Consider the following 16,430-nt stretch of genomic DNA (forward strand, 5'->3'; position numbering starts at 1 on the left):
TTATGTATTTAATCTTAATGTAATTTTATCTATTTAATTTTAGGTCAAGTTTTTTATTTCCCTTAATATTAAGTCGTTTTTTTGATAAATTATATCTACGATTTATTGATTTCGTAAAAAAGATGATAACCGTTCGATCGGAGCATCTTATGTTCAGTTATATAGTCGTAGAACACATTGACTAAATATCCATATTCTTATGAACGATAATGTACAATATGTACTATTTGTATATTTATAAAGAAAAGTTTATATAATAAAATTGCAATATTTATAAATTGAAATACTATTATACTATATCATATAAAGTAAAAATTAAAAAATAAAGCTGTAATAGAACTTTAACGTATCTACTATTTCGATTATTTATAAAATATTCAATTTTCACCGAATCTCAATTTTATTTACATAACAACATATTTTACGAGGTACATTTTAATAAAATATTCTACAAAATATCATTATTCAGCCTTTAAAATCGTTTCGGTGTTTTATGGATTAACGGAAAAGTCTCTTCATGAAAATTAACCAACAGATTTAATTTACGAACGTTCGATCTTATATATTTTTATACTTTTTATATCTTTTATTTCTATATTCGCTGAATATGCATCATGCAAGTTTAAAATTCTCGATTCTTGAAACCCCTCAACTTTATACCGAACCAATTTTACTTGTTAAAGTTACTTTCAGAATTTTTACTACAATATTAATGAAAATTGAAAATTAAAGTAATTTGTGAAAATTAAGATATATTTTTCTAGATCTTGTGTATCGTATGCAACGTTAACAAATGAATTGTAATATTTAAGTATCTACGAATAAGCGAAAATCAATGAACATTGAAATTATTTTAATTATAAATCATAATAAAATTATAATACAGTTTCAACAAAATTATAAAACCATTCACCAACGATAAAAATCAATTTATCTAAACTTATAGTTATAGTTATATAGTTTAGTATAAAAAATTATTAAACTATACGAAGAATCTGAAACAAAATTCGTACTTACTTGTTCTGCCTTTAGAGTGAGCTCTATGAAGATCTGTTGCAGTTTCTCATTCACAAAATTTATACAAAATTGTTCGAAACCATTTTTTTCAAAAATCTCAAATCCGTAAATATCCAAAATTCCAATTTCAAGACCCTCGGTATTGGTTTCCATAGCTGAATTAATTTTCTGCAAACATTAATATACAAAATAACTCATACAGAAATTAATATTTTAATTTATTTGTAAATTCTGACATTAAAGTTTACTAAGATAGTGGTAGAATATATATACATAAAATTAGAGAACTGTATTTGTTTCTTGAAAGCGAAATCTTCAATTAATTAATACGTATACATACAGAAATGCCAAGTAACATCAAAATATTCAGATTTGCAAGGTAGATGTCAATGAATTCGTAGCGAACTGTTATCCTTTGTTAAGCTCGGAATTGATCAGAGTAAATTTATTACGGAAATTATTTTCCACTAAAGTTATAAAATTAAAAAATAATATCTTAAGTTGAAAATTAAAATCTTCCTCTTACAAAAATAAATTTATAGTCTAATAGAATATAGTACATATAATAACAAAGTAATAAAATTCATTGTTTCTTTACGAAGTGAAAAACTATTTGTATTACCAACAAAAGAACTAAAAAATGTTTAAATAATATAACTATCACTTTTCTGATATTAAGTTTCGTTTGTTCGAATGAATGTTCAGAGAGCAAGGAAGATATTCTGATAATGGAGGCTCTAAGGATTTCTTTAAATATCAAATATTCTTTGATATAAATACTTGCTACTATAAATTTTATAGTATAAAATCTAAATAACGTGCCGACGAAATATAATATTTTAAATGTTGTACTTGTTGAAAAATTGTAAAATTTAATCGATTATGAACGTTATAACAAATCAAACGCATATAACAACTACTGTGTGAAATTTAGATTTCAACTGGATAAAATATTTCTAAGACATGTACCGTTGATTAATTGTTAGCGTAGAAATATATGTACTTACTTTAACCAGATAATCAAAGAGTCTAGCATAGATATCCTTCGCCAATGCATCCCGAGTATAGACAGCTTGTTCTACGTTTAATGTAACATCAACGCTCTCAGATTGACTTCCCCATTTGGATTCAAATTGACGTGATATTAATTTTTGAGATAGCTGCATTACTGAAATCTCAAGCAAGTGGGATGGAAAATCAAGATCTGAAATATATAGACGATATGTAATAAATGTTTCGTTTCGTGTATCAGTAATCTAATCTGTTCAGCCAAGCAACTAACCCATTGTATCGTATGCAGTGAGTCAGATATAGACAGTCACAAAAGTCTACATACATTTTAATTAAGAATCGACCTAGTACACGCGTATGATAAATCTTCAAATTTATTTGTCTCAGAAAAGAAGCATCTTGTAAACAAATTTTATTCTACATCTTTTATTTATTCTCACGTGCGATCCGGAAGTAGCCATATTCAAATACATTTGATAAATTTTTCTCGAAAACGAAACCTCGGACAAAAAGGTCTATTTTCTACATAGACACATAGGCAATATAAGAAAATTGCAAGTTTTCAAAAAGGTATCACCAAACAACAGACAGACATATAGAACCTTATTTCTATTACGTTATAATATAAAACTTGACTTGAAAATTTGTTTCTTCCTATTCATTTCTTAGAGTAGAATGATTTGCTACTATTTCATAACAATCGTGACTGCATATTACTATTATATTAAAAACGTTTATCATTCTTTCTGTTCCAAATTCCAAGTAGAGGAAATATAATTAACGAAAAAAAATGTACAAGCCTCGTACACGTAAATCGCTCGAATTCAGGGATCCAAGATAAACATCAATGCCTTAACTACTGGCTATATCGTTAGTAATATTTTACAAATAACAATATAAGTTATAACACTGATTGGGAAAGAAAGATACATTTTAAGTAGCTTGAAATTTGCCTTTGATAACCGAACATGTATAAGATATACGTACATGTATATATACATGTTAATAACTGTACATTTAACACAATATTTACTTTTTTAATGACTTAAAGATTGCTGTTTTACTTGTATTTCGCATATTCCTGCACGTATTTAGAATATAGTATACATATGTGCAGTGACCGAAATGATATTAGGTTCACCCATGGTTTAATGATAGTAAGTAAAAATATGCGAAAAGATGTTAATTCGACTGTACTACTATCATTAGTTCGGCCACTATGTATACACGAAGAAAAGAGGGCTATTTTTTTAATTATTCTGTAAGCAATTTGTTTTCAACAAGGTCATAGCTTCCAAGGTCTCCATCTTTAACTATCACTTTCTTCATTAATCCATACTTACATCGTTTATCAGCGATTTGTGAATAATTTCCGTTCTCGACGAATTGAATATTTCCTATGTGAAGTATTCCCGCAACGAGTCTGAAAATATCAGTTACTTCGGAATCGCCTATCGCCATTATGTTCAATGCTGAAACGAATAAAATAACGATCGATAATTTAAGATAAGGGTAAACGTAAGAATAAATACAAATAAATAAGAATAAATAAGAATAAATAAGAATAAATTTCTAAACACTAGCAAGTGTTATCAATGGGCGAGATATTATCGTATTATTGTGAGAACTGAAAGTTTTGTAAGTTTCATTTTATTTTAGAAGTCGCACTTCTAGCGATATAATAGGATTCTTTTAACAATTCAAAATAAGACCTATGGTCGACTGCATTGTAGTATCTTCAGGATATATACAAATTATTTATATGCTTGTTCTTTATTCTTTTCTTCTTCCTTTCTTTTTTTTTTTTTTTTATGTAAATGTAATTCATTAAGACATTCACTCCATGCGGAAATTTTTTTGAAGAAGATAAGAGAATTTTCTCGTTCTATTCCTCCAGGTATGTCGATTCTCTTTCCAGGAAACAATCTCGCTACTTCCTCTCATTTGGAGTGAAATTCTCTGCAGCCAACGATACTATTGTTCAACTTGTGATCGCTTACAATAAGTACTTGTACAGTTTCATACGATTACGAAAAATTAATATCATGAAAACTGAAAACAGATGTAGGGGTCTGCTAGAAAAATCGCTTCATTGGGATTATGTACAAATACTTTTTGTACAGTGCTTGCCGCTGTAATCCATCGTCATTAATCCTTTCGCTAATAATAGTATTCGCGAAACTTTTAAAAATGAAAAGTTCATTTTAATTAAAAATGTCCCATTTAAGAAACCTTAACCCATCTATTCAAGGTCGAACGGATATTACGACCGTAGTATAAACAATGTAAATAATATAAATAAAATAAATCGATATAACTTTTAAGAGCGAAATTTTTATCTGAAACATTTTTTTTTAGAACCTTTGTTTTTGAAATATTTGACCGTTCTCGAACTTTTACACTTTTATACCTTTGTACTAGAAATAACGATATGAACTTTTTTATTCGTCATCTCATAACAGTAATGTTATTTTATCAAGAACCTATTCGCTAAATTACTCAAAATTGCATGAACTTCGGATACCTAAATGATCCTTGAACCTCAGTTTCTGTAATCCTTGCAACATTCGCACAATCGGAAACGCAAATTCTTACCTTTCAAAGTTGCTTCAAAATCATGGACGTCGTTTACGTCATGGACTTTATGCCCTTCGCCATAATTGAGGTAGTGGTAATAATCAACATCCACCAATCCAAGTTCAGCTGAAAAATAAAGGATTACATACATAGAGCATAGAAACAACAACTATTCAGTCGTGGACAAAAATAAATAGATAAGCGGTGGAAGTAGATATGAATGAAGTTTAATCGAGCTAGCACTACTGTTACATAATTAAGTTTTATTTACTATCCTTACGGTACATAGTTTATTTAATAGATAATTGAAATTGACATTTAGATTTCTTTCTATACAGACGTATTCAACTTCATTCATACCTATTTTCGCACTATCTGTCCACTTATTTTTGTCTCCGCCTGTATCGCGTCAAGGTTCATGCTATACAATGTGGTGTTCACTGTATCAGTCTGCATGATGTTTTTTGTCATGTAATCCGATATAAAAGTCCAATATAAGATAAAAAATCCGATAAAAAGGTAGTTAATAAAAATAGATCTCTGTTAAAACGAATAACAGGAAGCAAACATTCTTGAAATGCTGCTTTTTCATGATAAAATTCAAGATTACGTAAAATTTTCTAAAGTAAAGTTACACGATTCTTTCTAAATATTATATTGCGAAAAGCCTAACAATTTTTGTTCACGTAATACCAAAAATTTGTAGCAGTGAAAATAATGCTCCATACAGCCCAGGCAAGTTATATCTCTCTCTTAATTGCGCTTAACGAACAATACGTGGAAAGAAATGTGTAATTCAAAAAGTTTCCTGTAACTTTCCTGTAAGTTTTTACTTATAAATGCGGTTTATGAGTAAAATATACGATTTCCCAATCTTTTCTTCGTAGGAAATTTATCATACGAGCAAATATCAACACGTACAACTTAAAATAATGTTAAAAATAAATGTACAATTTCTTAGTGCAACATGTTGCAAACGCTACGTGTATAGTTTGTTCGTTATTTCTCGTAAGACGTTGATGAGTCATTCGTACTTTATACGATGCAAAATTAATGATAACTTATCATAAAGCGGAAACTCTACAATTTCACACGCCGTAAACGGTAACAGAAAAGGAAAGTATCCAGGTTTTTGCGGTTCGTAACGAAAAAAAAAACTTTGCAGATCATTAGAGTGAATACCTTGTATGAGACATGAGATATGACCAAAATAAAATATAAAAAATAAATTTATAATTTTCCCACCAACGATAATAAGAAAGATTATTTGATATTTACATTTCATTTGCTGGTTTGCACCTGTTACAAGTTGATAAAATACATGAAAATTTCTTTCATCGATATTATAACAAGTGACTCTCGATTTTTCTAACAAAAAGTTCGAAATCTTTCCCCCGCTTGGTTGGCCACTAGGACCGAATTGCATTTCTACATATTTCCCCTGAAAGAAATATATTTTTAAAAAATGCTTGCTATTTTCATTTAAATTATTAACAAAACTAATGGCTAAAATAAAATAAATAAAATGAGTAACGAAAATAAATAATCTTAGTAAAATAAAAGGAATCTAGAATGAAACGTACAAATCTGCTACTGTTATTGTTCCGCACAGTTTTCGCATTGCCAAAAGCTTCTAAAAGAGGATTAGATTCCAAAATGACGTTTTTTACTTTTTGCACGTGTGTACCACCACCACTAATCTTCGCGATGTATGACATAATGTATTTTGCTGAAACTGTTTTACCAGCACCTGATTCTCCACTGTAAAATGGAAATAAATAAAATAATTCGATTACGCATTATTTTCTGCCGACTACAAATATTATTGTTTATTTAGTATTGCGAGGGTAAAATTGCTAGACTTTCGAAGAATACGTCGAAGTACATATTGTATGTACACGAGTACAGTGCACAGTTACATACATTATTATTCGTACATTGCACTATCTCTGTATCTGCTGCTTTGTATCAAAGAAGATGATTTAAACATCATGATAATTTATTCTACGAAAATACGAACCATTTATATAGCTTGAAAATACCTAAGCTATCTCTTCCTAACGATAATTTTTAATCGTACGACAGATTTTTAACAAAAAGTTGTCTTATTTTTAAGATCGTTACGTTCAGCAAATCTAGCAATCCTTACGAACGATTCGACTTACTTTCTATGTATAATTATTTTGTATACTTAACTCTAGAAGCAATTAACACCGATACTTTTATAATATCCTAAGAAATTTTATTTTAACGTGCCACACTAGTTTTGACAAAAGACATCTTACAATTTGTCACGAAGAAAAAGGCAAAAATTATATAGTGAAATTACAAAATTATTAATATCAATCGTAGCAGATATAAAGGCCGTATTGAATTTAAGAAACAAAGAGGACAACCACTTTTTTGTCAAAGATCTATTCTACGTGCGCTTAAACGTTATTCTTAATAGCGAATTATTTATGTATTTCCAAGCTATGATAAGTGATTCGTACTCTTGTAGGACCAATTTGTCTACTCGCAATATTATCAAACGTTCTTCTATCGTGAACCGACTAAAACCTGTGATTCACAACAATAATCTCATTCCACAGTATCAGTTTGCATTCCGATAACAATATTCTGAGATGGAGCAAATACATCGGATAGTGAACGAAATAGGAAATAATCTTGAAGAAAACAAGATATCTTCAGCTGCCTTTATAGATATTAGCCAAGAATTTTTATATCGCGTTTGGCGCAAAGGATTACTTTATAAATCAAATATAGTCTCATGTACAACTACTACCTACTACCTGCTACCTACTGTACACCTGTATGCTACTGATATTTTGTTTAAGCGAAAGATATTTCCATATGAATTACAATGGCAGATTGCAACATTAAGTCATAGCCTACACACGCTGATGCGCTCCAAGCCAGCGTTTTGGGGCCTGTGTTGTATCAAATTTTCAGACAACAGATCTTCCTACGATCAATAACGCACTAATAGACCCTTCGTATATGTATATAAACCATTAGACATTAACGGGACATATAAATACGTATAAAAACAATAAAAACGATATCTTCGTCTAAAGTAACAATATGTCCATTGCCTTTTTCATTTTATATGTTATCTTTCTTCTCAAATTGTATTTATTTTTAATTATTAATCAGCTAAGGAATTTTAAGCACTTGGGATATTTTGAACCTCGTAGAGAGAAATAATTATTTTAGAAGTACTATTCCCATGCAAGGACATATATTTTACCTGATGATAACACATTGATTTTCCTTATCGATTAACATATTTCTGTACATATTGTCTGCTAATCCATAAATATGCGGAGGATTTTCATATGGTACCTGAAACAGATGAAAATGGATTTAATCACAAGTATCGTAAATTAAGATCTTTTTATACGGCTGTAACGTTTATAATTTAGATACTACGTAAATATTGCTTGTTACTTACCGCACCCTGGTAAATTTCTATTTCCTTATCTCCAAAATATGGCATTTGCTTAAAAGGATTAATCGATACTAATACAGGACCAATACATGTCTAATAGCTAATTAAGGAAATTAATATGATCTTACTTGCAACATTAAAATCAGAAGCGTAACATAGTAACATAGATCGTTTCATGACGTTTTCAGCAACGAAAGGGTTAATTTACTATTTTCTAGTTTACTATAATCTTTCTTATATAAATTTACCGTTGAAAGTATCATCCCTTAAAAATAGTACCTCTTTCTTTATCCTTTTAATCTTTTATACTATTAATCTTTTGTACTTCCTTAAACCAACAGTTTACATATCTGATATTGATAATGTATTCTTAAAACCATAAATTTCCTCTCGGCCATCTTATTCCACAAATATCTAGAAGCTTCGGTGTATTATACACGTATACATTATTAAATTTTTTACCGTAGTCTTAATATATCTTAATATAATTTTTTTTAATACATAATACGTATAACGACATATTCCTTAGAATAAAGAATTATTGCTATTATAACAATTATTTAAGGATACAAATATATAGTCATCCATGTATCGTTTTCGAAGATTTTCGGTAATAGCATCCTCGGTAATTTTCGGGAGCAAAACCATATCATCCACTCCGGAAACTTTAACATTTTGACTCTGCCAATGATACATCTGAAACAAAAATAAAATTTTCTGCATTGGCCATATGTTTGAAAATTTGTTGTGTCTTATCTATGTTACTCCTTGTAAAATTTATTAAACGATCAGTGGAAATCACGCTCTGTATCATCATCAATCTATAAGTCGTCTGATACTTGCTTATTTTGGGCAAAAAGATTGCTACAATGTAGAAACGATGAATAATTCGGAGGACAACTGCGTGCAAAGCTTCGAATCGGGCATCCTGCATATATATATATATGTAACCGTTCTTTAGCTCTAGTTTTAAGAACGTTATATGAAATATTTTTAATGTTCTGTATACGCATAAATACAATACAATCCGCAGAAGCATTTGCAGTTCGTAAGTATATTTGAGTAGGCTTGTTTCAATAATTCAAATAATCAAAGGAGAAATACAGTCGAACTTTGTTTATCCGAACATGTGGAGGGACAGATCGTTCGAATAATAGGCTCAGTTATGAATTCATATAACTGAACAGTATAGTTAAACAAAGACTGGTTTGCATAAAGTATAAACGAGGTGCGGATAAGCAAAGTTCCACTATACATAACGAGCACGATACGTGAAAACTTAACGTAAACGTAACGCGAACGTATCGATGACGGCTCATCTATGCATAGCAGGCATCGACATCTACGTTTCGCGATGCGTGTTACAATGTATACAGATCTGTATCGACGAATGAATATCAGAATCAACTTGTATCGATGCAGAAATCAAGATTCCCTTCGGACGTCGTTTCAGCATTGCTTCTATTCGCTTAAAATCACATATATCTGCATTTACGGCAATTTATCCAACCCAAGCTTAATCTTTGTCGTTTGTTTATATCTATAGTTTATATAGTTAGTAACTGTATACATTTACCGAGTTGGCGTTTTTAGTGCAATATATACATACGTGAGATTGTGATTATTATTATGACACTGACCTTGATAACATACGTATGTATATCAAGGTCGTTGGAATCGATGAAACCTGCCTTTTCTATATAAATATATACGCAATTGTTCTCCTTTTCTTTCTGTCAGAACAAAATTTATTACAAGTGTTTTTATCGAAGATATCTTTCGAGAGAATATTCCAGTAACCGCGTATAATAAAGGACGAACGAACTGCATCTATTCTTACATAGCAAAGTAACGTTAACAGCGACGATTATTTCTTTCAAGGCATATTCCACCTCGTCCAATTTATTGAGTTCAAGGTAACAAATTATACCGTGCTAAACACAGATAACCGGCCTTTCAATGTTGTCAATATTTCTTCAAGAATTATGATTCGTCATCGTTTTAAACATTGCATGTGAGGCTAAAAAAAATATGCATATATATATATACATGTAAATTCATATATTCAAATATAAAATTATTATTTATTTTAATCTAATAAGAATAAAAATTTTAATAATTTTTCATTATAATAATCAAAATAAGATCCTGTTCTGATATAGAAAACAAAAAAGCATTTACCTATATTAGGAAACTTAAACGATATAATCATGACTGCAAAAGTCTTATTAAACTGCGCTTTTATATAATTTATTCTTAATGGATTTAATGAATTTAAATTAAATTACAGGTATCGTTTACTACTACTTTTTTTTTTTTTTTTTTAATAACATGCCTCAAATAAAAGCCGATATTTTTATTCAAAATAAGCAGATATATTTAATATTCTTCTATTAACTAAAATCTTTCGCGTACTATTTTATTCCCTTAGGGAAAAAGTCTTTTGTACTGTTTACTTTAAATTTTCCCGAACAATTATAACATCTGGATCATACATGCAATAATATGCATATAAAGTATTTGCGTAATCATATCTTTGTATTGCATTGTAGTTATACGGTAAGAAAATTAAGAAATATGTACGTATCGTGTATTCTATAGATGCAGTATACATTGTTTATATAATGATTGTATTATAGAAAGATTAATCTAGTCTATATTTAATCGAATGAAATTCAATAAGATTATCTGTAAGAAGACAACAACAAAAAAAAAAAAAAACTGTAAAAAAACAACCAAGTAATAAATTACAATTTATAAATAATTATCTTCTAGAAAGTTCTAGGAGCATACAAGCAATGTTTTTACCCTAGCTATATGTATATTATAGATTTTTTTCATTAAATATTTTGTTTATTTATTTCCCTATCCGTCATGAGGTATGCAATGAGAAAAGATAATTGGCAAAGAATATACTATACAGATTACGTGTAATTGTTAATTTACAATCTATTTAACATTTCAATGATATAATATAATCAGTTCTAATGATATAAATATATCTTTTTATATAACTGTTATATATAATATATTGATATAACTAATAAGAGTACAATGTCTTGTATAAGATACAGTTCTAACCGTACAAAATAAATTTGAATTAATTTGCACTTGATCAAATATAATATAATTACAAATTAAATATTTCAATCCAATAATTGTTAGAATTGAAATCTAAAAAGCAAATAACAATTATTATACATACAACAAACTATTTTAGTAATTAGGAGATACATCTTCTTTATTAATGTTTCAATGCATTTACCCAAAAACTTATTCAAAACTGGAAATATAATGGGTACTATATATAATTTATACATATTTATAAATATGTAAGAAATTACTTCCTTATGTAGAAAATGCATAGTTTCTACCAAACTATGGTAAAGGCAATCACAATACAAATGGGGTATAATCTTATCAAGACAAACTTATCTTATCGTACAAATAGATATCTTATAAACTTAATAACTGAAAAATAAGAAGTTTACGCTATAATTTTTGTATAGAATCTAGTAACTGATTAGTTAACAAGAAACTAAACTCTTACTCTATTTATTCCTCTGACAATGAATGAATGAAATTATTTTGAAGTATATATTTACTAAACTCTTGTTTGAGCAACATAGATCAGATTAGATTCCTAACATGATAAAGGTACTTATGTATGAGTTTGTATGAGTTTTACAATTTTATTAACATATTGCGCCAGAGTTCCAATTATCTCATTCACAATTCATTGATATTATTTATATTATTTTCAACTGTATATACATGTATGTATAATATCATTTCAAGTATTTAATATTTGTAATAAAATAGGTAGCCTTAAATAAAGTTATTTAGACTATTTGAAACACTGTTATATTGCAACTGTTAGTTAAAGATTATCAGTATTGGTCATTGAAACAATAACTTATAACTTACAACAGCGTAATGGAATGTTTCACTGCAATTGTATGTTTTAATGGATCGTACTCTTATTCTTTTTAAATTCTCTTCTTTGTAATTTCCTATCGCTTCTTTAAAATAAGAAAGAGAAACAATCTAACTTCTAAACTCAAGGATAAACTAAATAGACAAATATAATAGTAATAATTTAAAAATAGTACTTCTACTTGTGGTATTATTTCAATCATTTACTATTAGAGAGCTTATAGGCCTAGCATATATGCTTAGACTTGTGTATGATATAAAAATGGAGAAAGTTTATCGGTGATAATTTAGAATATGGAGGAAATAAAATTAACTATTCAATGGTTGTTTTTTTCCATTTATGCTTAATCTTCTTTTTACATTAAAACAAAGAATTAATCTTTTTCTGTAGAAATACATAAATCTATTCTATATTTGGTCTACTATCCTATTATAACCTTAGATACATATTTTTTGGAAAATTTATTTTCATTAATAACATTTTATTTATTATTAATACTAATATAAACATCAATAGTTTTTAACAATGTCTATATAGTTTTACCTTCACTCAGAAAAATCTTGTGTCCATATTTATTTCATTATTAACATTAACATTCATTATTAGATGTTTAGACGAAATAAATAAACAATTGCAATGTATTTGATTATACAATGTATACGATTATCAAGGTTGAAAAAGTAAATATGAATTGTTTTCGACACTTACCGCGCTTGGTAAATAATAAACACCTGCTTGTTTCTTCTTTACAACTATTTAGATATAAGAAAATATACAAAAGAAGCACTCACATAAATACAATAAATAATTTCACTAGCATCATATTATACAAATACAGGCACAAATACCACAATATATCATCACGAGACATAAATTTCAACATTTAAAGTTTACAATCGCGAAACAGACCCGATCGTATCACAGTCTGACAAATACTAACTGGAGAGCCGGTGAGTCAGTGCGCCTGTCACAGAACTGCTATGATAGCATGATACGTCAGACTTACTCAGAACCACGCTTTTCGTTTGTAATCGTTCAAGAATGTTTCTCATTGCGTATTATATACGAATGCTACAGCTTCTCTATTATATGTTTAATTCGTATGCCTCGTTTATATAAATACTTATAATATTAATTGAGATACTTTTGACATGAATACACCGTATGACTGTAAGAGTAGGTATCTGAAGGAATCGATGAATGAAAAGTTCTAGCAGTAAAGATGTAGACACGTGAGCTCGTAACCAATGTCATCGTCTCTAACGGTGTCGCGCCGATAAAGTCAGTAACAGGTGGCACTTTTACGCGCTGTTGCACTTAACGCGCTGAAAACGATACAGCAATTGTGAGATTTTTCATCTGCAAAGTAAATACATACTTACATCGACTTAGACGCTCATTTGTAATAGTAGAAAGTAGAGAGTCGTAGACTTTCATTCGTAGATATTTCAAATATTTCCAATAATTACAAGAACCGTGCTAAAAACACATATACATAATATAAAACGTGTATCTTGAAAAATTTCATTTAACGAAATTAATCGGTATTTATCTATAATTCGTAAAAATGTTGATTGAAAAAAAGATTGAAAATACATTTGGGATAACTAGATAGCGGATGTTCATGCATTAATGGGAAATATTTATGCAGGTGTTCCGTTTCTTTAGTTGTGCTACCAAAAATATGAAATTGTATCTGCAAAATAGCGATAATTACAATTACACAATAGATCTCGAATTAATCGTTTTTTTCTTACAAATTGTTTAAAAATGTTCCTATTACAAGTACCTATTTACAAGTAGAGTTTGAATAATCTTGTACATAAATAATTTCAGTGACGAAGGAAATGCAATTTAACTCGACTGTGTTGCATTTGCGTCAAAATTCCATACAAATCAGACCTAAGTATCGTTTATTTTTATGCGGCTTTTGTTTTACGATTCGAAGAATATTTGCACTGAAATTTTCGAATCTCTTCTTTTCTTAGCGTCGAATGAATCACTTATAAGCAATAGTTAGATCATAAGATGAAATTAATCGAGACGTCAAGTAAATATCGGCGTGACTTAGAGTTACTGAAATCAGAATATGTACATTACAGAGAAAATACAGCTAAATAGTAAAAATCAGATGCTCGGACTCAAACGATAGACAGATGGTGAAATAGATTAAACTATTATACTGTTATTTTGCCGAAAAGATTTATTTTAATCTTTGTTTACGACATCTATCTGTCATTTCCGCAATTGAGAAAAAATTTTCATCGACTAATAAAATATGATAACAGAGGGAACTTAGCGTTTGATAGATAATTTTACAATGCTGTTGTTAAGAAAGCAGAAAGAAAATCTAAAAAATGATATTGCCCAATGAACAAAGATACGTAGTTTATCATGGCGATAAGTAGTAACTACAATACATATATAACACGGAAAAACTAGAAATAAGTTGTTGAGTGACAGACCCAGTGACACGATGTTTGGAAAGTTAAGTGCACACTTGATCATGACGTTCCTGGTCTCGATGCTGTTAGTCACGGGCATTGCTGTGCCAGGAATCCTTGCCAGCAATGAATATACTCGCTATGATGAGGCCCAGTTGAACGCAACTATTGCAGCATTGGTACACAGCAATGGACCTGTGACACAAGTCGGCGAGACACTCGATCATTCGAGTTTCTCGATTAGATTTGCCAACGAATTGTATATCAAACTTCCATGCGACTTTGGCCGCCATTATTACAAAAATGTCAACACTTGTGTATCGACGTCCAAAATGGTGCTAATTTACGATCATTGTCAGGTAATACTATTTTCTATGCTTTTTAATGCTTTATACTTCACAAAGGCGTTAAATTACGTGCTACACGAATATGAAATGTATCGTTTGCAATATCGTTCATTTCTAGTGTCTTAATTTAGAGAAGCCCGCAAAAGAAGAGCTATAATTATATGTATTATCCTTGTACCTAGTTTCTAACGATATCTATTATCGATTATCTTCGATCGTTAAATCGAATTTTAACATTTTTCCTCTTCGGATTTTAGTAGGTCGAGCAATAAATAGAGTGCGCATCGTGCGCAACTGTTTTCAATAGTAGTAGAATTAATTAGAAGTACGGTAAATGGGAATATTATAAATTTCGCTATACGTAGATATATTTCCAAAATGTGCGATAAATTGTATTTTTGTTCGTGTTTTAAACACCCATATCGTTACTTACGATTCTTTGTAAGATTTTTTTATGTTCTTGAAACATCTTTCAAGATTTTATACTGTCTGTGTTCGCGAAAAATAACATTTCCCTAAGAAAACGAAAAAACGAATAATCGGAATCAATTTAATATACAATATAGGATAATATATAGGATGTTACAACGATAGAAACTATTATTATAAAATACTTTAATAAATCCCACTTAATCTGCTGTATATAGTATCTAATCTTTCACATTTGTTGTTGAGAATACGTCTTCTTTCAATTACCTCTACAACTAATCATATTTTTGTAACGTTTAATAATTATTTGTACCAAGTGTGAAAAGATATATACCTTTCCTAGCATATCTAATCTTCCCTATTTCAAAACATCAATACCTAACTTACGATTAAACCAATTCCGTTTACACACATAATCGTGTTTGCGGTGTTTCATTTCAGCCTCTCGGAAATCAAGCTAATCGAGTCTTCTTTCTACTAATTTCTTAATTTCATTATGCTCGTACGCAATTAATATTTTCAATTCTTAAGAAACGAACGACTTACTTCCACAAGTTCATTCATGTGCAAAAAGTTAACCTAAATATTAGAAAATTTTAAGGTAAAGTTGTAAGATATAATATAAAATGTTAATTCGCATTTTATGCTAAAATAACTCTTTGTATTTTAATGGTTGTACGATATAATATTCATACAATTCGAGCATTTATTTAGACATTAAGAGTGTCGTTCTAACCTTTTACTTGGATGTTAAAAGTATTATTCGAAACTGTTTTGAGATACGGTTTATTTGTTGCAAAATTACCATATAAATTTTACATTTATAAGATAAATTTCATTCAGCTTTACGATTCTCATTACTTGTTTTTCTGTGTCTATAGTTTTCAATGAGACCAGATTGCTGGAACGAGATGCCTTTCTGTTTCCTCGACAGTACAAAGAACAATACCTATGGCGAAGATAACTGCCTGCCCTATTTTGAACTCAACAAAAATTTATGCCGGTGTGAACTCAAGAAATGATAAATTGTATCATACGTGTTCTGACATAGATGTAACACCAAACAAATGAATAATTTATGACGATAATGAAATATAATAAACAGAAATGTCTATAATACATTTTAATTTCTACTAGAAACTTCTTTATCCTATTACAGAATACAAGTTCCATTTCATTCGTTACACTTCTCGCAAACAGCGTTAAAAATTGCATCT

The 16,430-nt window shown here is 29.3% G+C and overlaps 3 protein-coding genes across 9 annotated transcripts in view; 2 read left to right on the forward strand and 1 right to left on the reverse strand.

The window, feature by feature from the left end:
• Nucleotides 1–13,240, reverse strand: part of LOC139986815 (unconventional myosin-Ie) — a 38,859-nt gene extending 25,619 nt beyond the window's left edge. For 3 of the 7 annotated variants that reach the window (XM_072002445.1, XM_072002440.1, XM_072002439.1), the window contains exons 1-10: nt 9,066–9,371; nt 8,627–8,752; nt 8,060–8,149; nt 7,856–7,950; nt 6,189–6,366; nt 5,884–6,046; nt 4,624–4,731; nt 3,372–3,500; nt 2,025–2,221; nt 1,018–1,185 (exon numbers count right to left, since the gene is read on the reverse strand). In XM_072002445.1, coding sequence (XP_071858546.1) covers nt 1,018–1,185; nt 2,025–2,221; nt 3,372–3,500; nt 4,624–4,731; nt 5,884–6,046; nt 6,189–6,366; nt 7,856–7,950; nt 8,060–8,149; nt 8,627–8,752; nt 9,066–9,095 — 1,284 coding nt within the window. In that variant the 5' untranslated portion in view covers nt 9,096–9,371. Of the gene's footprint in view, nt 1–1,017; nt 1,186–2,024; nt 2,222–3,371; nt 3,501–4,623; nt 4,732–5,883; nt 6,047–6,188; nt 6,367–7,855; nt 7,951–8,059; nt 8,150–8,626; nt 8,753–8,899; nt 9,033–9,065; nt 9,372–9,696; nt 9,838–12,701; nt 12,969–12,999 lie in introns of those variants that run through there. The other 4 variants (XM_072002444.1, XM_072002441.1, XM_072002443.1 and 1 more) reach the window with 4 other exon arrangements.
• The window catches only part of Frmd5 (FERM domain containing), a 146,660-nt gene that overhangs the window by 98,045 nt on the left and 32,185 nt on the right, over nt 1–16,430 (forward strand). The window lies entirely within an intron of this gene.
• Nucleotides 14,431–16,332, forward strand: LOC141445751 (uncharacterized). Its single transcript, XM_074111705.1, has 2 exons — nt 14,431–14,796; nt 16,095–16,332. Exons 1-2 carry the CDS (start codon nt 14,470–14,472, stop codon nt 16,233–16,235), a joined length of 468 nt encoding a protein of 155 aa, XP_073967806.1. The 5' UTR covers nt 14,431–14,469; the 3' UTR covers nt 16,236–16,332.

Source organism: Bombus fervidus, chromosome 4, assembly GCF_041682495.2.
Source record: "Bombus fervidus isolate BK054 chromosome 4, iyBomFerv1, whole genome shotgun sequence".
NCBI lineage: Eukaryota > Metazoa > Arthropoda > Insecta > Hymenoptera > Apidae > Bombus > Bombus fervidus.